Genomic DNA, 22392 nt, shown 5'->3' with positions numbered 1-22392 from the left:
ACCTTCCTGAGTGGTAATCATTTATCTTTCAAGCCCCAAAGTCTGGTGAACTTTATAAATGTTAAATTCTGTGCACAGTATAAGAATTTCCTGCAACCAGTGAACTTGGAGGAATGAGAAGTGAGATTGGACTGTGAACCAAAGAACTTTTCTGAACTTACATACACATTACACACAGGTGCACTTAGAATTAGAAGGGGGTTAAGTGAGGTTAAGTAAGTCAATAGAGTTAAGTTAAAGTGTGATTCTCTTTTCATGTTTAAAGATAATTAAAAGCAAATTTTGTTTAAGTAACTATTTGCCTTGGTGAATATCTATTGCTGCTGGGTTTTGGGGTCCTCTGGGCTCGAAACAGTTATGCCAGCATTTTTTTGGTGTGTTTTTACAAGCTGCTGTTGGCTGATTGTGCCAGACACTTAGGAGCTGAAATTGATTAAGGGGCAAATATTAAGGGTACTGGAAGATCTCTTAGAGACAACTGCATTATATCAATCTGTGAGGACCGGTCCAACAACAGTTAAATCCAACACTGGGGACGGAAGAGTGGAGGTCATTTTTACATTTTAAAAAAATTTAGACCTACAGCACGGGAACAGGCTATTTCAGCCCATGAGTCCGCGCCGCCCAATTTACACCCCGGTGCGTTTCAAACGGTGGGAGGAATCCGGAGCCCCCTCAGGGAAAACCCACGCAGACATGGGGAGAATGTGCAAACTCCTTACAGTTGCCACAGGATTCAAGCCCCAGTCCAGATCGCTGGTGCTGTAACAGTGTTGCACTAACCGCTACACCAACCGTTCCGCCCATAGAGAAACCAGTGGAGGCTGAATTTAAAGGCGCAGATAGATAGATTTTAGAAAAATTAATTAAGGGGTATAGGGAACAGGTAGGTAAAGCCGTAACCACCACCCTACTGTGGGTGGAGTGAGGAGGGTTTCTGGGCAGTGGGCCTCAGTGGTGTGTTGTCAGAAGCACATCCTCCTCATTTATTGTACAGTCTCTCCATCAGGAATCAGTTCAATTTGCAAGCATGTGATCTATTCCGAGAGGTTCTGGCTTCCTTGCACTTCACAGAGGTCGCAATTTTAACTCAATGAGCTTCTGAGTGCACAACAGACATCACTCACTCAGGACCAGAAGCATTACAGGTTGGGTGAAAGTTTCCCCAAATGTCCATTCACTCGTTCCTCTTTCATTTCCTTCAACAACTTGCTGTCAAACGTCTGCTCTGACCTGACAGTCGCCAAGGTTCTCACTTTATTCTTTAAAAGAAAAAACTTGTAGGGCAATGGGCAGGAAGGCAAATGGATCCAAAGTTTCAGCAAGTGGTTGGGGTAGGGAGCGCAGTGCTGGCGAGGGTAGTGGGGGCAGCGTTCAAAATGGAAACAGACAAGGGTCTAAAAGGAAATAATTCATGAGAATGTTGGAGAATGAACACACAACGCTGGAGAAATTCAGCTGGTCGAACACCGTACTTTACACAGCAAAGATAAAGATACATAACTGACATTTTGGGCTTGAGCCCCTTCATCGGGGTATGGAAAATGTCGGCAGATGCCTGAACAAAATGGCGGGGGAGGGGTGGAGGTACAGTCCCACAGCCAAGAGGCAATAGGTAGATAAGGGAGGGATGGCCCACCAGCAAACGGGGGGGGAGGGGGTTTGCTCTGTGAATGGAGAGGGAAGGGGGCAGAGAACTGAAGGAAAGGAGACAGGGGGATGGGGAAGGGAAGGACAGAAGGCTAGCATAAACCGGAGAAACCAGTAGAGGCTGCCTCATTAAGATGCAGAGAGATTGATTTTTGAAAAATGAGAGAATTAAGGGTTATAGTGAACAGGCTGGTAAGTGGAACTGGGTCCACAGCCAAATCGACAGGCTAGATAACCAGTTCCTCCCATTTCTTACATTCCACACCATCATTGATATCTCAGGAGTATCATCAGATAAAATTCAGTTCCAGGCCATAGAAGGAATCAAAACATGCTCGTTGATTTCAAAGGGATCTTACAGGTGGAGGGAAAGAAGCCAGGAGGTTCGAGGAGGCTTGGGTGCAGACACCAGAGATGGAACAATTCAAAAAAGATCAGAGCAAGGGCTAGTGGAGGGTAAAGGTCTCAGATCAGAGCAAGGGCTAGTGGAGGGTAAAGGTCTCAGAAGATTCCATTAAAAACGAGCAAGATCAGGCCATTCAGCTCCTTTAAGCCGGCTCCACCCAATTTGGCCTCAGCATCAATTTCCTGGCCTCTTCCCAAACCATCTAAATGTCTGGCAATCTCTGCCTTGAATAGATCCAATGCTCTGCACCCTGGGAGAGAGAATTCAAAACAAACTCCACCCTCAGAAGAAATGTAAATGTGGGCGACCCACTATTCTGAATATAGGCCTCCCTAATTCCAGATGCCTCAATACGATCACCTCTCATTTCTCTTACTGTTTATACGCTTAAGCAGTACCACTTAAAAGTTAACCCTCTCTATTTTTGGCCGCCGCCCAAGCTCCCAACTGTGGATTCTGGGCTAGGCCCAGCTACCTGCCCATCTGAGCTCTATGAGGACTCTGGCTTGGACCTCAGCCAGCTGCCCACCTGCCCGAACTCCCAATGCCCCAGACACGCACTTAATCGCCTGGCCTCAGCCACCTGCCCGAGCGACTCAGTTACTTAAGTAATAGGCGGGTAATCGACGACCCCCTAAACAAATTCGACGATTACACGAGTGTATCTGGTACGTTGCCACGGTCATCAGCCTAACCTGCTCAACTGTTCCTCCTCGTGCGCCAACCCTAGGAATTACTGAGTGGACCTTCACTGATCTGGATCCCAAAATCCAGAGGAAAATAAAGCTGCTGTGGTTTCGTCCAAGCCTTATAAACTGATGACAAAACTGTGTCATTTTATTACTCCAAGCTCCATTCCAAGGTGGTGACTACTGAGCAGAAGGACATTTGAAGTGATGCCAGTGAATGTTCATGAAAACAGGATGGGTCAGGCCTCGTAGCAGCATCAACATTTTTATTTATGAGCATTTTCAGGGATAAACAAGAAGCACTTACATCCGTGTTTTGGCTGCAAGACGTAAACATAATCTGCAAAATAAAATAAAGAAATTAATGGACGAGTCAATACTCAGAAAGACAGTGCCCAGCGAGTGAACGATTCCATCTCTAACCTGCAACTTATTCCCTCGCTCCTCATCGCTCTGGAGTTCCAACAAGTCATCAATGCTCACCTCTTCTGGCATCTCATCCGCCTGCACGGAGAGGAAAATAAATTCAATTCACTCTTTTTTTTTTTAAAGACTTTATTTAAAATTTTATAACATGAATACAATAAAGAATTACATTTAAATAAAAATAGAAAAAAAGAATTTAAAAAGGTATGATTACAATATTACATCAGAAAACTACACAAAATAACCCCCCCGTTAATTGTAACACAATATTAATAGTCTAACTTAAAATTAGTCCAACCCTCCCCCCCAAAATAAAGAGTGAAGAGTTAATAAAATTGACATTATATATGAAAAAAAATACCCACTTACAAAAAAAAGAGATAGAACTTAACCTAAAACAATTCTAACAACAAAAAAAATTGTCAATACTAAAATATCACACTTAAACATATATTTAAATCAAACTTAAATGCATATAATTAGCAAACGAAGTCCACTTTAACTTATAAAAAGACATCTTATCCTGAATTGAAAAAGATATTCTTTCCATAGTCAAATAAAATTTCATTTCCAAATACCACTTATCTAAAGTTAGTATATTTCTATCTTTCCAAGTAAGTGCTATACATTTCTTAGCCACGACTAAAGCTAAATAGATAAATGAAATCTGATAATCCTCTAAACCTAAATCGATTAATGATTGCATGTTCCCTAATAAAAATATATCGGGATATAATACAAGATGGATATTATATAAACTGTTAAAAACAGATTGAATACCTTTCCAAAACTGTTGCAATCGATCACAAAGCCAAACAGTATGCAAAAAAGTATTGACCGTCTGATCACATCAAAAACAAGAATCCAACTTACCAAAACCAAATTTTTTTAATTTCTCCGGCGTTAAATATAGCTGATGAATAAAATTAATTCAACTCACTCTTGTTCACTGCCCCACCACTCACTTCAAAGTCTCACCTCTGGAGCCCACACAACCTCTCCTCCACACATTAACAACTCCATAGCGGAGGGCATCAAGTTCCTCGGAGTCCACTTAATTAGCGACCTATCCTGGACACACGGCATCTCCTCGCTGGTCAGGAAGGTGCAACAGCCACTGCACTTCCCCCAGAAGACTGAAGCTGCCGGCCGGTCAACTTTCTACAGCAGCTTTATCGAGCTTGCCCTGGCCGGCTGCACTGCGGCGTGGTACAGTCGCTGTAACGGATTGGAGGTCGATCCACAGGACCATAACAGCGGCAGAGAAGATCACTGGGGGTCTCCCTTCCCAGCCCATTGATGAGATCTACCAGGATCGTTGTCTGATGAGGGTGCAAAAGATCACGGAGGATCTCTTCCTCCCTACACACAGCATCTTTCAGCTACTCCCATCGGAATATCGGAGCCAGCCCCACCAGGTTGAGGAACAGCTTCATCCCCCCAGGCAGTGAGAGTGTTGAACGACCAAAGAAAATGCTCACACAAGGACCAGAGAATGCTGTTTTGTCAGTTTGTATTTGCACAATCAGGTGACGATAAACTTGAACTTGATCTCATCCTTGGTCCACCACTAGCCATTACCTGTCAGGGCCACAGATCCGGAAATCCCTGCAGAAACCTCTCTCGCTGGCTTCTTCCTTTAGCATGTTAGCCCTTGCAGCTCAGATCAAGGCCTCTCCTAATAACATTTGGCTCTGGTTCTGTGCAGTTCATGCTCCTGTTCAACGTTTGGCCCATCCCATCCATCATTTGCACGAATCCCACTATATTCTCCCCACATTTCCAAGAACTCCCCCACAGATTAAGCACTTGCCGACACAGTAGGAGCAATTTCTAGCAGCCAATTAACCTTCCGGCCTTTGGGAGGTGGGATAAATAGGAGTACCCAGTGAAGACCCACGTGGTCACATGGAGAACAGGCAAACACCGTCCTGGATCAGACATGGGCCTCTGGAACTGCGAGGCAGCCAGATCAACTTACCGCACATGCCAGTGTACAAAGCCGCCCTCGAACGTTGAAAATGTCGCCCCAAAAATTAGGCGTCGTCTGATAAGCCAAGTATAAAATCCGAACTTTCATAGCAAAGTTTCCGCTGTGTGTGTCTCCCCCCCCGGACGGGGGTTCATCTGCTCAGTCCAACTCCGATCGGCTCCGTACTGGCATTAAACGGCCTGGTACAGGAGCCGACGGTTGGTATTTTTTCAGGATATAAATTCAAATAAAAGTGAACTTTTTCCTATTAGTAATCATTTACATTTATATGATTAATTACCTTTTAAAGTTGTTACTTAAGGTTTTTATACAAATATAATTATCTCCCTTTGATTGATTATACTAAACAAATGCTATTGAAATGATCACCTGACTGAAGTTTGTGGTGTGTCTCGAGGTTCTAGCTCAGAAATAAGATGCACACAACAAGGAGGACAGCTGACACCGATTTTAATGAACCGGCTACTCCCTTTTACGTGGCCAGGCCAGACCCTGGCTGCCTTGTGACCGATGGGCACATCCCGCGTCCCTTCAGACTCTGATTTGGTGGGCTCGGCCTGCTCTGCTGCAGCGTCGTCGACGGGTGGGGTTTGTGCCGCCCTGGGCGCCAATTGGCCCCTTTCGTGATCCGTCGCCGGCGATTGGCTGGCACAGCCGGTTTTGCCGCAGCCTGCAGGAGCGGGCGGCTGACGCCTCGTGCAGCCCGCTCAATTGCCGTGTTCGAACGGAGTCTTCTGAGTCAAGCTATCCCAACTTTCACACCTAAAGTATTCTTTGATAAATTAGATTCTAAAATATCATCTTATATAATCGAATAATACCAAGTCCTAGGTTGGTTAAACCATTACTACAGAAAACTAAGGAAGATGGTGTTTTGGCATTCCTAAATTTCAGGTTTTATTATTGGGCAATTAATATACGATATGTTTTGGACTTACTATTCACAGATGTATGATTGCCCTTTATGGGTGGAATTGGAGAAGAATTCAATTAGAGGATACTCTTCAGCTTCTCTGATTGGTATTTCTCTCCCCTTTGCATTATCTAAAGTACATAAGCAAGATTTTAATCCAATTCTCAGACATACATTAAAGATTTGGTACTTAAGTGTATCTAAATTTAGGCATACAGCACAGTAACAGGCCATTTCGGCCCACAAGTCCGTGCCGCCTAATTACACCCACGCCCCCCCCCCCCCCCGGTACGTTTTGAAGGGTGGGAGAAAACCAGAGCCCCCGGGGAAAGCCCACGCAGACACGGGCAAAACATACAAACTCCTTAAGGGCAGGGTGGGATTCGAATCCCCGGTCCCGATCGCTGGCGTTGCACAAAGTGGTATCAATTTCGTCAGTTTTTTTGATTTAAGTAATTTTGTTCTGTCCAGTAAAATTTATTCCAATTATTTTTTTTTTAAAAAAAGGACATCTCCTGATCAATCTTTTGCCCTATGGAAAGATAAAGGAATAACAACCTTTCTTGATATGTTTGAAGGAAATTATTTAATGTCATTTGATTAAAGTATGAGCAAAATTAAGACTCATCTTTTTAGGAGTTTTCTACGCACTTTTCTGCTAAATTTTCCATTTGCCTTTTCAACTAGTTTGATCAATTCTCTTCTTCATTTAAATCCTCCCCGAAAAGGATTGGTCGCTAGTATTTAAAACAGCTTACGTCCTTCATCTAATGATAAAATTAAAGGTGCTCGGGAAAGGCTGCAACCTGCCTACTTCACTGCCTTTCCTCCGTTATGTCCTGCTTAGAAAAAAAAAGAAGTCGGACACTTAACTTGCGGAAAAAAAACCTGGCAATCATTTGTTCAATACTTTTGTATGAACTCAAAACTAATAAACAAAATTGAACCACTTCCAGTCTGTTGTTTTTCTTCTCCAAGCACATTGTGTTTAATCAGGAAGAATCTCTTTTCTACTTACTTTTAAATTATTCTCCGATTGTTTTTGTTTTTTCGGGGTTTTTAAAAAAAAATCTTTTCTCCCCCACCCCCCCTATCAGAGTTAGAGATTTTTTTTGAGGGCCCAACGGTAGTTTATTTTAAAATACGCTGATAAAATTTACTGGGTAATTGGCTTTTACGATATTGTGAATTAGCATGTTAAATGCACCGGGCAGCATCGCTCTATCGGTCAGCGGTAAGTGGGGTAGCCTCGTACAGGGAGTACAAGTCCAAACCTACACGTTAGGTGGAAATTCAGGGTCGTCCCAAACGTGCCGAAACACTGGAGGAACTCGGTTGGTCCTTTTAAGCTGCTCGAGACAACAATAGGAGCCGACAGCAATATATCTGTATCTTTGTCCCGAGGCGCTGAAAAGACCGGCTGAGTTCCTCCAGTGTTTCGGGTCTTTTTACTACATCACAGCATCTGCAGACTTGCATCATTTTGTTACAAGAACTCTGTTAAGATAGTCCTTTTGTTAACTAAATTCAACGTAGGTGGATGAAGAGACTATTGATGATAAGAACTGGACAATTCCACCCCCCCAACCCTCCCCCCCACCCACCCCACCAAGGCAGACTATGTCACAGCCCCACCAATATAACTTTGGTTAATAGAGAACAGATGCAATTGCTGGTATTATAATGCAAAAATGCTTATAGATTTTGTACACAATAACCAACTCCAGATGTTGAAACCAAGAAACTGAAAAGCCGAAAAGTACAAGAAACATTCTGTTCCCTTGAGTGAAGGTATCACGTGGGAAACGTGTTTATGGCATACCCTGACACTGTGGAACATGGCCTAGGGCTTCATATGAGCTGAGGGTCAAAGGTCTGATGAAAGTAAAACACCAAGGCCTGCAGGCACCGCGAGTGTAGTGAAAACACAAAGCTGGGGGAACTCAGCAGGCCAAAGAGGTAGGCAAGTTGTTGCCATAGGTGCGGGAGACAAAAACTAGGGGATGTAGCCTCAAGATTTAGGGCAGAGATGAGGAAGAACTGCTTCACCCCCCCCCCCCCCCCCCCCCCACCGAGGGCAGTGAATCTGTGGAATTTTCCGCCCATTGAAGCAGGGGAGGCGACCTCAGTGAATAGATGTCTACAGAGTTGGGGCATTAAGGATACTTTATGTTGCAAGGATAAAGATACATAACCAACGTTTTGGGCTTGAACCCTTCAAAGTATGAGCAAAATGTCAGCAGGTGCCTGAACAAACTGGTGGTGGGCGGAGGGGGGGGTGGTTGGGAGGAGGCAGTAGCCCAGTCCCACAGGTAATCGGTGGGTAAGGGGGGGAGGGCACAGCAGTAAACAGTGGGGGGAGGCTCTGTGATTGGAGAGGGAAGGGGGTGGAGAGTTGGAGGAAAAAAGACCAAGGAGTAGGAAAGAGGGAAAACGAGGAGTCGGCTTTGATGACGATCACACATTTAGGGGTCAATTAGAGAGAATTGCACAAAAATAGCAGGCCGTTGAGCCCGTTGCATTTGTGACAGCCTCCTCTCACCCTCATGCACTGGTCTTGTAGCTCACAGCTCTTCCAGCCCACATCCATTCACCCTTTAGTTATGGCAAACACCCGCCTCCGCAATCCTTTCAGATAGCAAGATCCACACCCCCCCCACCCCACCCACAACCAGTATGGAGACAAAGTTTTCCTTCCTTCTCCCTGGATCCTTCAGCCAATCACTTGGGGTTAAGAGCATTTGGAGTGGGGGAGAGGTAGGAAGGCTAAGGGAGCGATGGGGGGACAGGGTAACTCGAGTATAAAGTCAACTTTTAAAAATAAATTTGGACCAACAGCACGGTAATGGGCTCTTTCAGCGCACAAGCCCATGCCATCCAATTAACCTCCCGCACGTTTCGAACGGCGGGAGGAAACCGGAGCACCCGGAGGAAGCCCACACAGAACGTACAAACTCCTCGCAGGCAGTGCCGGATTCGAACCCTGGTCCTGGGCGCCGTAACAGTGTTGCGCTAACCGTGTCGCCCCGAGAGTTTATGCAGAAAACCAAATCCCGAGACGCACCGGCTGCGTTGGTTCAGGTTCTGTTTCAAGATCTTACCTTGAATTTAGGTAGGTGACGGTGACGGGGCCAATGTTAGAAAGAATTATTTAACCAAGACCCTCTGCTCTCTCAGATGCCACTGTTTGCAGAAGGGGGAAGGGGGGAGGATGTTTGCCCACTTCCAGCTCCATATCTTCATACCCTTAACCAACACTCACAAGGTCTGCAGGTTCCTGACTTGCGAAGAACCATGCTCGCACACGGCATGCTTTTTGTGCACGAGCAGGATGGAGATTCTTCAAGGCTACAACTCAACATCTCTGGCAGGCATCTGCCATAAAGACCTGTCACCGTCTCCCTCTGATGATGTTGAGGATCTCCCAGCAGGCGCATATTGTTGGGGGGTGTTAGCTGGGGAAATTGCTGGTGTAAAGTTGGCTCCCCATCCGACGCAGAGTCTGAGTGATGATTGTGAAGTACTGTTGAAGGCGGGAGTAAAACATGAACATCTGCAGATACTGTGGTTGAAGTAAAAGCACGATGCTGGAGAAACCCAGCAGGTCAAACAGCAAAGGTAAAAGGTGGCCCTCTCCACATCGGAGAGGCTGGGCGCAGATGGGGAGATCATTTCACTCTGTCCGCACCAGTGGTAGAGACCTCCCAGTAGCCAACCACTTCACTTCTGTGTCATACTTCTGTGCATTGGTTCGAGTCTCGCGCTGTTTGGAAGGAGTTTGCACGCTCTCCCCATGTCTGTGTAGGATTTTCCCCGGGGGCTCCGGTCTCCTCCCACCCTTCGAAATGTACCGGGGGGTGTAGATTAATGGGGTGCAAATTGGGCGGCACGGGCCCGTGGACCGAAATGGCCTGTTACCATGCTCTACCTCTCAATTTTTTGGAAAAAATTAATAACTCTCCTAGTGTTATTGTGACACACTTAGCACAACGCCGTTACAAACCCAGTGACTGCGGTTTGAACCCGGCGCTGTCTGTAAGAAGTCCGTACATTCTCTCCGTTCTCCTCCCACCCTTCAAAATATACAGGGGTTGTAGGTTAATTGGGCAGACAGGCTAGTGGGCCGCAAGGATCTGTTCCTGTGTTTTATGCCCCCTTTTAAATTTAAATACAATTTTTACTGTAATCATTTAATATCGAAGAGTAGAATGATTACAATGAAGGAAAGGGTATAGCGGGTGCAGCTCACAAAAGGTCGTCGCACTCCAGTGCCATCTTGGCCTGCGTGTCTTTCCATGCTTTTCACCTTGGGATTGGGGGGGGTCCACATAGAGGGAGAGAGCGGGAGGTGTGTGGGGGTGGGAAGGCAGGGGGTCAAAGAGATGAGAGGGCATAGAGAGCCTGAGCAGGAGGTTGCAGACAGAGGGAGGGGTATCATGGTCAGATGTTCCAGAGATTGTGGAGGAAGGTGAGGGGGCGGGGGTGGTGGGGGTCGAAAAGAGACAGAATTTTAAGATTGAAGTTGGTGTGCTCGCTGACAGTCTGCAGTCCCACCCCCCCCCCCCCCCACACACACACACAGAGCAGCACCCTCCATTTTAAACAAGGCCACCCATCAATTGGAGGAGCAACACCTAATATTCCGTCTCCAACCAGATGGCATCAACATCGACCTCCGGTTTCTGCTAATCCACTCCCCGTCCTCCCTCTCACCCCCATCTGTGGGCCTCCTTTCCACCAGCTTGCCATCCCCTTCCCTCTCCATTCACAGAGCCCTCCACACCACCCCCCCAATTTGCTGGTGGGGCCCTCCCTCCTTTATCCACCTCCTGCCTTTTCGACCGTGCTTCTCCCCCTCACCATTTTGCCCGGGGGCCTTTTGCCCACACCTTGATGAAGGGCTCAAGCCTGAAACCCTGGTTATGTATCTTTACTTTGGCTACATACAGTTCACTGGTTGACCAGCTGAGTTTACTCCAGCATTGTTTTTAATTCCCTCTGGTTTAACCCAGCATCACTAATTGTATTGGCACCTCTGCCATGGTTCTGGAACCCGTATCTCTGACTGGGAGTCTGCATGAGTCAGACAGCACAGGGGACGAAGGGGAATTTGGACGTGATGCCAGCTAAGACACAGGCAGCTGAGTTTTCATGAGCTGAAAGTTACAGAGCCCTGTCACTTCCCTGCACCCACTATGTTTGGATATAATGGACACCCGTGGCAATGTCACAGGGAAAACCATCTAAGGCAAAAAACTGATGATTTGGATTTTCCTTCTATGGTGAGCAAAGGAGCTGGAATTAAGGAGCTGGTTGTTTCCAGCTGAGCATATATAACAATCTCAGCAAAACACGACTCTTCATCTGGGTTTCCTCAGAAGATTGTTGTGGAAACCGTTACAAACAATGAGCAGAGCTCCAAGGGGCAACTTGCAACTTCTCACTGTCCCTTCACACGCTTTATTTTTCCCACTCAAAGAGTCATACGACAGGAGCGGGAGTCGGCCATCCGGCCTGTCGAGCCCTGCTCCGCCGTTCATCGAGACCGTGGCCAATCTGACGATCGGCTGAGCTCCACCCACCTGCCTTTTCCCCATATCCCTTAATTTCCCTATTATGCAAAAATCTATCCGATCTTGTCTTAAATATATTTACTGAGGTCGTCTCTACTACTTCAACGGGCAACAAATTCCATAGATTCACCACCCTCTGGGGAAAGCAGTTCCTCCTCATCTCCGTCCTAAATCTATTCCCCTGAATCTTGAGGCTATGTCCCCAAGTTGTGGTCTCTCCCACCAATGGGAACAACTTACCTACCTCTCTCTTATCTATGCCTTTCATAATTTTATATATTTCTATAAGATTCCCTCTCACTCTTCTAAATTCCAGCAAGTACAGTCCCAGACGACTTAATCTCTCCCAAAGGCTAAACCCCTTAATTGCTGGAATCAACCTGGTGAACCCCCTCCAAAGCCAGTATATCCTTCCTCAAGTAAGACCAGAACTGCATGCAGTTCTCCAGATGCGGCCTCACCAGGACCTTGTCCAGTGGCAGCTCAACCTCCCTATTTCTAAACTCAATCCCTCCAGCAATTGTGGTGGAACTGCTGTATAGTAATTGGCCTTGTCTGTATGAATGTACTATACAGGTTGGCCTGCCCCCTGCAACTGTGACTCCTCCCCTCAGAATCTCCATAAAGGCCATTACGCCCAAACCCCCTCCCTCAGTACCTGCCTTGGAACCGGGCCGGCAACATGTGGGACGTGCTGATGGTTTGCAGCGATTAAAGCCTGTTAATCACAACTCTCAGTTGGATGTGGTTAATTGTTTTGATTTGTTTTTTGTGCCGTGGACAAGGCAATACGGGCAGATAAACTGGACACTGACCTGGAGGCTGCCACCAAATTTGATCAATGGTTCCACTGCCTTCTTGAGACGCCACAACGCGCAGATCGAGGAGGATAAACGGGACCTTTTCTTCGCTCAGGTCGGCCACTGGATTTTTCAAATGATCAGGGACTGCAATACTTACTCGGCCGCAGATAGACAGTATCGGACCCCAACGAACGTCATTTATGTCAGGGATCTTCTGGGCAGTCGTAGTCAAGCGCAGGTGCAGGGGGGCAGCCTATACAGTACGTTCATACAGAGCATGCTAATAGCTATACAGTGGTTCCACCTTAGCAATGAAGGCTGACATTCCATTTGGCTTTTTAATGGCTGGCTGCACCAGCAAACCTACCTTTTGCGATTCATGCACGACAAACTGGTGCACGTGGCAAAATGACGTGATCACATCTAGACAAGTCATTTCAGCAAGCCTGCGGTTCCCCCCCACCCACCCCGGTAGTGCGACACTCCCTCACTACAGCGCTGGGAAGGCTGGGGATTTCTGGATTGGAATCTGGTCACTGTGGGATCTTGCTGTGCGCCGAACCCAACGCTGCGCTTTCTGTCAGGGGCGCAACCAGTGTTAGGGGGAGGGAACCTATTAAAAAAAGGCACCACGACACACGGTTGAAGGTGTGGTGGTGGTATATAATTACATTACTAGATCACCAGGGGTCATGAGACGAACCTGGAAGTGTACATATTAGTTTATTAATTTGTACTGACAATAACCACACCAGCAGTGTGAGTATAAGACAGCTTTAATAAACTAATATGTACACTAAGAGGTCTTGTCTCTGCAAGACCAACCTGGAAGGCTAGACTGTAGCTCAGGACTGCTTTATGTACAAGGTCACCGGGATGACCCCTGGTGACCAGGTGGTGTCTATACAGATCACCACAGAAGGGTGATTTTATTTTCAGTGGCGTCGGACCAGACGGTCCTGAGTCTGTCGGAACGCAAGACAACAAACTTCCATGAGAGATAAACTTACACATAAATGAATGATGGGAAACCACAGGTATCTTCATAGTCTTACTGTTCGTGAAATGAATGATGATCTTAACTCAAATGAAACATGGAGCAAAGGATCGGGAAGAAAAGAGGAATGCCTTCAAAACCGAGAGCAGCCGAATTCTGTAACTGATTACGTAAATTGGTAAAATCCCGCGGTTCTGCAATGGATGAGAGGAGCTGCTTATCCTGGTTAGACATTTATTCAAAAGTGAGGCTGGAAACGGGTGGACAGAACCGATCGGGGCCACTGTTGGTCCGAGTCGGTCGCGGCGTCGCCCCGTTGAGGGGAGCCCATGCACAACCCACAGGACCTGCCGTGCTGCACTTGCCGTTGACTGGCACCGAGGGTCCCGTCCAAGCTGGAAGCCCCTTTGGGGGCTTTCAGATGGTCTGTGCACATCGATAAACAAGGCCATATGAGGGGTGGGGGGAAGGAAGGGGGAGTCATTGAAGAAAGCAAAGAGTTCATATGGGGGAAAATAAAAGTTTGTCCTCAGTTTACTGCAACATTTAAAAAAAACTTGCTGAGCGAGGGTGCACATTGCAAGAGCGCGGATGGGGGTGTATGCTCAGCTCTTTCCCATCTCACCCCAAACTCCATGATGTGTTGGTGACCCACCCAGCGCATTACAGGAAACTGAGCAGTTCAAAAAAGGAAGGCGCCACTTTTGAAGACCCCCTGCCCCCCCCCCCTCCTTTTAGCTACACCGCTGCTTTCTGTGTCACAGCAGTGGCTGGATTAAATAGAAGCCACAAAGCACACCAGATGGTGCAAAACAGACCCCCCCCCACCCCAACCTGCTCATCTGCGCCATCCACCCATTCTCATCCACGCGGAGGGACACTGGAGGAACCCAGCCGATCTCACAGCGTCCGTAGCAGGTGAAGATACATCACTGACGTTACGGGTCTGAGCCCTTCACCTTGAGGAAGGGCTCAGGCCCGAAAACGGCAGTAATATATCTTTACCTCCTAAGGACCCTGCGAGACCGGCCGGGTTCCTCCAGCGTCTCTCTGCGTTTTCACTACAATCACAGCCTCTGCAGACTTCCGTGCTTCGCTCCCTTCTTATCCAGACCCAAGTGAAACAGCTCTCTGAAATAGCCCTGCGCCACACCCAGTTTCAAATTAACTGAGGCAGCCAGGATGGGAAAATGAATTCATTTTTAAAAGTATACCAAATTCAAGTGCCTTGATTAAGAAAAACAGCAGGAAAAGGTCATTTGACCCTTTGTACCTATCTTTCAGTAACATCAGAGCCACTTTCCTGAACTCGCCCATCCCGTTACGTTTTGTACACTTCAATGACCGGACTCTTGCCTTCGGTCTACAATGGCAGCAGTACTGGTGGGAAGGTTTGCTGCGCATCCGTGCCTGGGTTCCAAGCATCAGGACGCTGAGCACCGTCTTGCTTTGAGAATTCATTCAAATTGGATTTTTTTCAAAAATGTAAACAAACAACTTGGATGTGCATTTCCCCATATCTGAAGCTCCGTGATCCAAAAACCAAACTCTTGCGGTGCCACACGTTGACGCCTTGTTGGCGCCAGTTTGGTAACAGCCATGCCTCTCATATATTGTACCAAGTTATAGTTGGAAATGGCAAAAAGGTCTGCAGATAGCTTTTTGGAATGTATTAAACGTTATGAAAAGGCCGCCGTTGTTTGTTGTTGTTTAACCGCTGATACAAGTATTCCACTGATGCTACTGAGCAGCTTAAAGTCATTGTTCCAAAAATACCCAACCAGAAAACGTTCCATCCCAAGTGTTTCGGATACGGGGAAACATACAGCATGGTAACAGGCCTTTCAGCCCGCAAGCCTAATTACACCCAATTCCCTGGTGCTTTTTTTTTTAAACCGCAAGGGGAAGCCAGAGCACCCGCAGCCCCGGGGAGAACGTACGGACAGCGCCGGATTCGAACCCCAGGGTCTAAGGTTTGACGAACGTCAACACACAGCTGACCTCCCTTGTGCTGTTACCACGAGGTACATACCCGGCCAGCGCGCACACACACTGGCCCAGACACCGGATTCCAACTCATTTCCTTGGGTCTGCTGACATTTTAACCCTGGCAACTTGACACCAGAAACTCAACAAGACTGATTTTTAAAAAAAAAAGCCGAGATCTTAAAACATTCCAAAGATTACATTACATCCTCGGAGCCAGGCATGTACTTTGTAACACAGGGTGTGGGAAGTCAGAGCCCCAGTGCCTGAAGTAAAAGGTTGGAGAAACTCAACAGGACAAACAGGGCACTCTTATAGTGTAAAGATAATGATACATAATCAACGTTTCGGGTTTTAGCCCGAATGAGCAAAATGTTGGCAGGCCCCTGAATAAATGGTGGGGGCAGGGGGTCCCATAGGCAGGAGGTAATAGGTGGAGAAGGGAGGGAGGGCACACCCGCAAATGGGGGGAGGGGGGAATGGCTCTGTGAATGGAGAGGGAAGGGGGCGGAGAGCTGGGGAAAGGAGACAGAGGGATAGCGTCTGTTGTCTCCTCCCTATTACTCTGAGGTCACAGAGACAGGCTCGAGCAGCCATTCTCAAAGGGGGAAAACACCCCCCCCAACCCAGCGGCCACAGCACATGAACTGAAACCATAAAATATTTTTAGTATTTTTATGTAGTCGGTGGGAGAGAAGTGCTGAAGAAACCAACTAAACGACTGCTTCACAGGGAAGGGCGCCTTGAGCAGAGTCATAGCCAATAGAAAGGTTGAGAGTCGAGCAGGTTAACAGGCCTTTGCCCACCAAACCTGGTCAACTTTGGTTCCTAGTCTGTGAATGCTCAAAGCAGGGTGAGATGATACCTCCTCCCATCCAGTCTCTGAACCTCTCTGATTTTGGTCTCAGAGTCAATGCTCAACATAAAAGCTCCACTGCCTTCAGTTAAAAGCACACAAACGCTGGAGGAACTCAGCCGGTCTCACAGCGTCCGTAGGAGGTAAAGGTATATTTATGGACGTTTCAGGTCAAGGTTGAAGAAGGGCTTAGGGCCGAAACGTCAATATCTTTACCTCCTGTGAAACTGGCTGAGTTCCTCCAGCATTTGTGTGTGTTTCTCTACAATTGCGACATCTGCAGATTTTTGTGTTTCACCTCATCCCTTCAGATGACTGAAATCCATGCCCTCTCTCCTTGCCTTATGACATTACTTTAAACCTCCCTCTCTAACCAGTTCCTCAATTAACTGAAAGAGGGGCCAAGGCTTGCTTTACATTGTTGGAAAAGTTAGCTGGCTGTATTTCTGATTCGTTCAAAGAATTTTTAAATATCTTATTCCCATGCATCAGCAAGAGTAATTGTCTGGCTATTGTCAAGCTGCAATTGGCAGCTCTCTAAACATCTCCATGGATTGAAGCAGGCATTGAGATATAGAAAAGTTGCTTCCCATGGTGGGAGGGTCAAGGACAGGGGCGGGCAACCTACGGCCCACGCCGGCTGGATCCAAATTTATCTGGCCCGCAAGAAAAAGTCAAATTTGCGTCAAGTCAAATTCTCGTCCCGTTTGGCAGCACGTACACACGTCAGCAACTGTTCTCAAAAATGAGGTACACCAAGAACCACTCGAGAACAAATACAGCTAATGCCCATTTAGTTAAGGTCTTGCCATTGGAATCAACAACCACTCACCCAATATCCAATTGCCCTCAAACAACAAACAAAATACACATTACATACATGTGCGCTTAGAATTAGAAGGGGGTTGTTAATAGTAAAAAAAATAAAGTTTGATCCTGTTTTTATGTTTACAGGAAATTAAAAGCAACTTTTGTTTAAAAAAAAACAAACAAAACAAACAAAATCAAGTTTCCCACTGATCGAGTTCGTTCGTTATTTTTTTTGTGCGACTCATTTTTCTCCTTTTTGACTGACGTTTTTTTTAATTGTCTCATTAATAATGACAAACTCGGGGTGTTTTTTTGAGGCATTTCCATATTTGAAGATGCCTTCTCTGACCTGAAATTCCAGCATCGTCATATTTTGGAAGGAATAACTGTTGATCGCGTTGCTTGAACTTTTTCTGTGGATTGCTTTTTGATAAATTATCGTCGGTTCATACATGGTCCCTCCTTGAAGTGCATAATGTACAATCGAAAACTTAAATTACTCAAGCCTGTGTTTCAGTATCTACTCCATTTCTCGTAGCATCAGTGCGGCCCACCGTTCAACCACTGACACACCATCCAGCCCACACATGGTAAAAGGATACCCGCCCCCACCCCGGTCAAGGACAAGAGGGCACAGCTTCAGGATTGAAGGGTGTCCGCTTAGAACACAGGCAGCACGGTTAGTGTCGTGGTTTAGTGCAATGCTGGCAACAGGGGGCTCAAATCCAGCCAGCACTGTCGGTTCTCCCTGTGCCTGCATGGGTTTCCTCTAGTGGCTCCCGTTTCCTCCCACCCTTCAAAATGTACCAGGTAGTAGGTCAATTGGGCGGTACAGGCTCGAGGGCTGAAAAGGTGTATTACCGTGTTGCACGTCTAAATTTTAAAATTAACAAGAGACGTGGAGGGATTTCTTTTTAGTCAGAGGGCGGCGAATCTGTGGAATTTGTTGCCGCAGGTGAGAATGTGAAGGTTCAGAGGAGGTTCAACAGGATGATTTTGGGAAGGACTATTATCCAAGGCCTAGTACACGTTGAAATTTAGGAGAATGAGGGGGAAACATGTCGAAATGTTTCTAACGTTGAAAGGCGAGGTAGAAAGGTCGTTTCCCCTCGGTGGAAGAGTCTCGGACAAGAGGGCACAACCTCAGGATTGAAGGGTGTCCGCTTGGAACAGAGATGCGGAGCAATTTCTTCAGCCAGAGGGTGTTAAATCTGTGGAATCTATTGCTACGGGCGGTTGTGGAGGCCAAGATACTGAGGGGATTTAGGACAGAGATTGATAGGTTCTTGATTGGTCAGGGCATCAAAGGTTCTGGGCAGAAGGGCTGTGGGAAAATGGATCCGCTCATGATTAAATGGTGCATCAGACTTTGATGGGCTGAATAGCCTATTTCTGCTCCTTTTATGGTCTAAAGATGTGGAAGGTGCTATAAAAATGGCAAGACCTTTTCTCCATTTCCACTAGCACTAAACTTCATTGGACCAGAAGCTGAAGGCCGTGTACTAAATATTAATGAAGTCCGAAGTGCCAGAAACACTCAGCAGGTCAGGCAGTATCTGTGGAAGGAGCAACCTTGTTTCCCCTCTTCATCCACTGCTTCTGTTGTTGTCTCCTCGACTTCAGAGAGACTGGGTGCAGGCTGGGAGATCGCTTTGTGGACCACCTTGGCTCTGTCTGCCGCAATAGCGGGGATCTCCCCATGGCCACCCGTTTCAATTCCTTGTCCATTTCCTTTGCTGGCATGTCTGTCCGTGGACCCGTGTACTGACAGACTGAAACGACGGCAAATTTATGGAACAACACCTCATCTTCCATCTGGGCACCCTCCAACCAGATGGCATTAATGGTGACTTAACTGGTTTCCATTAAACCGTGCCCAACCCGGCCCCCCCCACCCCCCCCCCCCCCACTTCTTCCCCATCTCCTATCTCCTTTCCCGGAGTTCTGTCTCTCTTCCCTCTGTCACAGAGCCAAAATCAATTCTCACCTTTCCTCTTATCAGATCCAATTAACACCTTTTACCTGTTGGTCTGGATGCCTCCTCAATCTTTTAATTTAGAGCCTGCCTAGTTTTTACTTATACCTTGAGGGGCTTAGGCCCGAAACGTCTGTCATATATCTTTACCTCCTATGGATGCTGTGAGACCAGCTGAGCTCCTCCAGCATTTCTGAATTTCTACTACAATCCCTGCATCTGCAGACATTCGTGTTTCACTCCCTTCTCCAGTCAAGGTGAATGGTCTTAGACCAGTAGTTCTTAACCTTTCTCTTTCCACTCACGTACCACTTTAAGTAATCCCAAGGCCATCGGCGCTCTGTGATTAGAAAGGGATGGCTTAAGGTGGGAAGGGAAGGCTGAGAATCACTGCTCTAGACCCAATTGTAACTGAAATATTTTGCTTGAGAAAAATTGTCATTGGCCCATTTCCTTTGGAGATATGAAACCGTGCACATGACGAGTCAATGAGGTACAATTAAAACGGTGGCTTTCAAACTTTTTCTTTCCACCCACATACCACCTTAAGCAATCCACAGTGCACCTACAGCATAGGGAATACATAAAGGGGTATGTGAGTGGAAAGAAAAAGGTTGAGAACCACTGCCTTAGACCATCATTTCCTCACCTACTTCCAACAGTTTTTCCTGGTCTGCACAAGAAACTTAGAAGATCCAAAAGTGTACTTTATATTACAAAGATAAAGAGTCCTTCATCAAGGTATCATGCGTGGATGATGTTCAGTCGGTTTCTCCATCCACAGAAGGCTGGGTCACAGACCACTTTCCTTGTGTCAAACCATGCTGAAGCCACAGCAATACAGTGCCTTGTGGTCCATGCCCGGGACTCTGGTTGACACACCCTCACCCCACTCACAGCCCAGAATCAAATCCATACCCCAGTGTAGGGCTGCTCCGTTGCAGATTAGTTTATTGAAGCCACGTCATCCACGCATGATATCTTGATGAAGGACTCTTTATCTTTGTAATATAAAGTACACTTTTGGATCTTCTAAGTTTCTTGTGCAGACCAGGAAAAACTGTTGGAAGTAGGTGAGGAAATAATGGATGATTTCTGTCAATTTTTTCGGGTCGCGACCTTTTATTGGGACTCCAGTGGGAAGGGGAGATTAAAATTTAAATTTAGAGTTTTTGAAAGATGGGAGGAAACCCACGGAGCACCCGAAGGAAGCCCACGCAGACATGGCGAGAATGTACCAACTCCTCACAGACAGCGCTGGATTCGGACTCACTGGTGCTGTAACAGCGTGGCGCTAACCACTACACTAACAGCGACATTATATCAAAGGTGGAATAAGCTGGGGTGGGCTGTTGGACAGAGATGGGGAGGCAGAAAAAAGGGCGGAACCATTGTGCGGGGAGAGGGTCAGAGAGAAAAGGGTAGCGTGGTTAGTCTAGCAGTTAGCGCCACACTGTTACAGCGATCGGGACCAGGATTTGAATCCCGCACTATCGGTAAGGAGTTCTCCCTGTGTCTGCGTGGGTTTTCCCTGGCACTTCGGTTTCCTCCCACCGTTCAAAACGTACCAGGGGTTGCAGGTCAACTGGGTGGCATGGGCTCGTGCTGCACATCTCAAATGTAAAAAGAGGAAGAAACAGTGGAACCCAGATAGAAGTGGGGGTACCAGAAATGAGAAAATCAACGGCCACGTTTGTTGGGTTCGAGGTTGTCAAGGAGGAATATGACGTGTAGGTCCTCCAAGGTTACCTGGCTGACAGAGCAAAAGATTCAAAAGCCTCCTTGAAGAAATGCAATTTTCCCTGCTAATCTCGGACTAATAGGAGTAGCGCTCGGGACAGGATTGAGAGCCCGTGCATCAGGAGTGCAAGGCAAAGGACCAGCAGGAGGAACACCCCTGTCAGGCACCTCCCGCCTCCTCCACCAACATGATAAAGGAACCTCAGGGTTGTATCTGATGCCGTGTATATACTCTGACAATAAACCTGAACCACCTCCAAACTCTCTCTCTCACACACAGAAACCCATGGATCTGCCTCGGGACAGCCGCTCCCTCCAGCAACATCACTAGGGTTGGTGTCACCTATTGCGGTAACTCTTGGTGTCACCCCCCCACCCCCGACCCCATGGATATTAAATTACATTATTAGTAACTGAGAGGAATCTTTTTTTGATTTTTCTCCTCCTTTTCCTCTAATTACCTGCTTCATTCTCAAAAATATAGTTGTTGATCTAGGTTCACAAACACTAATGGCCACAATATTGTGGCCAAACCACCAGAAAATTTGATAAAAGCAGAAACTATAAAAACACCAGCAGCAATGAAAACAACAGCGCTCGCTGATGGTGCGTGCAGACGGAACCACGTGATTTGAGGCGTCGTTGGGTAGTAACGACAGCGCAGTTGAAGGTTCAAAAAGTGAATGAGCATCGAGTTTTAGCCTCGTAGGTATATTGATACATGCCATCTGGGCTTGCAGAAAATGTTTTTGCTGTTATAACTAACTACAGGGATTTTTTTTAATATAAAAAATAATAAATTTCTGCTGAAACTACACTCCCTCTGATGATGTCACCTGGTGCGTTCTGTACCCTGCCTAGTGACGCCAGTAGCTCCCCCTCACTCCCCAACCCGGCTGCTCTTATTTCCAAAAATCCCCTCCGAACAACATAGGGTCAATGCTCCAAGTGATCTGGAGGCCAGAGGTCTGTCTCCCACAGGGAATATTCCTGTCAACTGTACCTTCCCCTCCACTATTTTCTGATTTGAACACATAGAATCCCACACATCCACCGACCGGAAAGAGGAGACCAAACGAGCATTAATTACAGATAATGGGGCAGGTGGAGGTTTAACTCCAGAATTATTGATCTCTTAACTGGCCAGCCCTGCTTCGCCAGCTGCTCTCCTGCCATTTCCTCTGGGATGTCTGCGAGCAAACATCAGGAGCGGAGTGGGGGAAGAATTGGCCATATGTCTCCTCGAGTCTGCAGTATTGTTCAAGTATCCACCACACATCTGACCCTGGCTCAGCTCCACCTTCCTCCTCCTTAACCCTTGACACCCAGTTTAAAACTTCCCCATCTCCACCTTGTCACATCCTCCACCATAGCTCTCGGAGATACAGAGTTACAACTCTCCAAGGAGAACCCCCCTCCTGCCATAAATGAGCAGCCTTTATTCCAAAACGACTGCTTTACAAGCACGTGGCTACATCAGTGGCAATACTCAAGAAGCCCCTTCTCTGGTCAGAGGGGCAGCCTTGTAAAAGGTGCTATAGAAATGCAAGTCATCCATTCATCTCAGAGGAAAAA

At 46.8% G+C, this 22392-nt stretch overlaps 1 protein-coding gene across 1 annotated transcript in view; it reads right to left on the bottom strand.

Annotated features, from left to right (window-relative positions):
• The window catches only part of ppp1r14ab (protein phosphatase 1, regulatory (inhibitor) subunit 14Ab), a 34745-nt gene that overhangs the window by 1375 nt on the left and 10978 nt on the right, over positions 1-22392 (bottom strand). Inside the window, exons 2-3 of the mRNA XM_069910051.1 lie at positions 3169-3249; positions 3053-3085 (exon numbers count right to left, since the gene is read on the bottom strand). Of these exons, the coding sequence (XP_069766152.1) occupies positions 3053-3085; positions 3169-3249 (114 nt within the window). The remainder of the gene's footprint in view (positions 1-3052; positions 3086-3168; positions 3250-22392) is intronic.

Source organism: Narcine bancroftii, chromosome 13 (genome assembly GCF_036971445.1).
Source record: "Narcine bancroftii isolate sNarBan1 chromosome 13, sNarBan1.hap1, whole genome shotgun sequence".
In the NCBI taxonomy this organism is placed as follows: Eukaryota; Metazoa; Chordata; class Chondrichthyes; order Torpediniformes; family Narcinidae; genus Narcine; species Narcine bancroftii.
The sequence above is the reverse complement of the archived record's forward strand: the minus strand, read 5'-3'. Positions and strand labels throughout refer to the sequence as shown.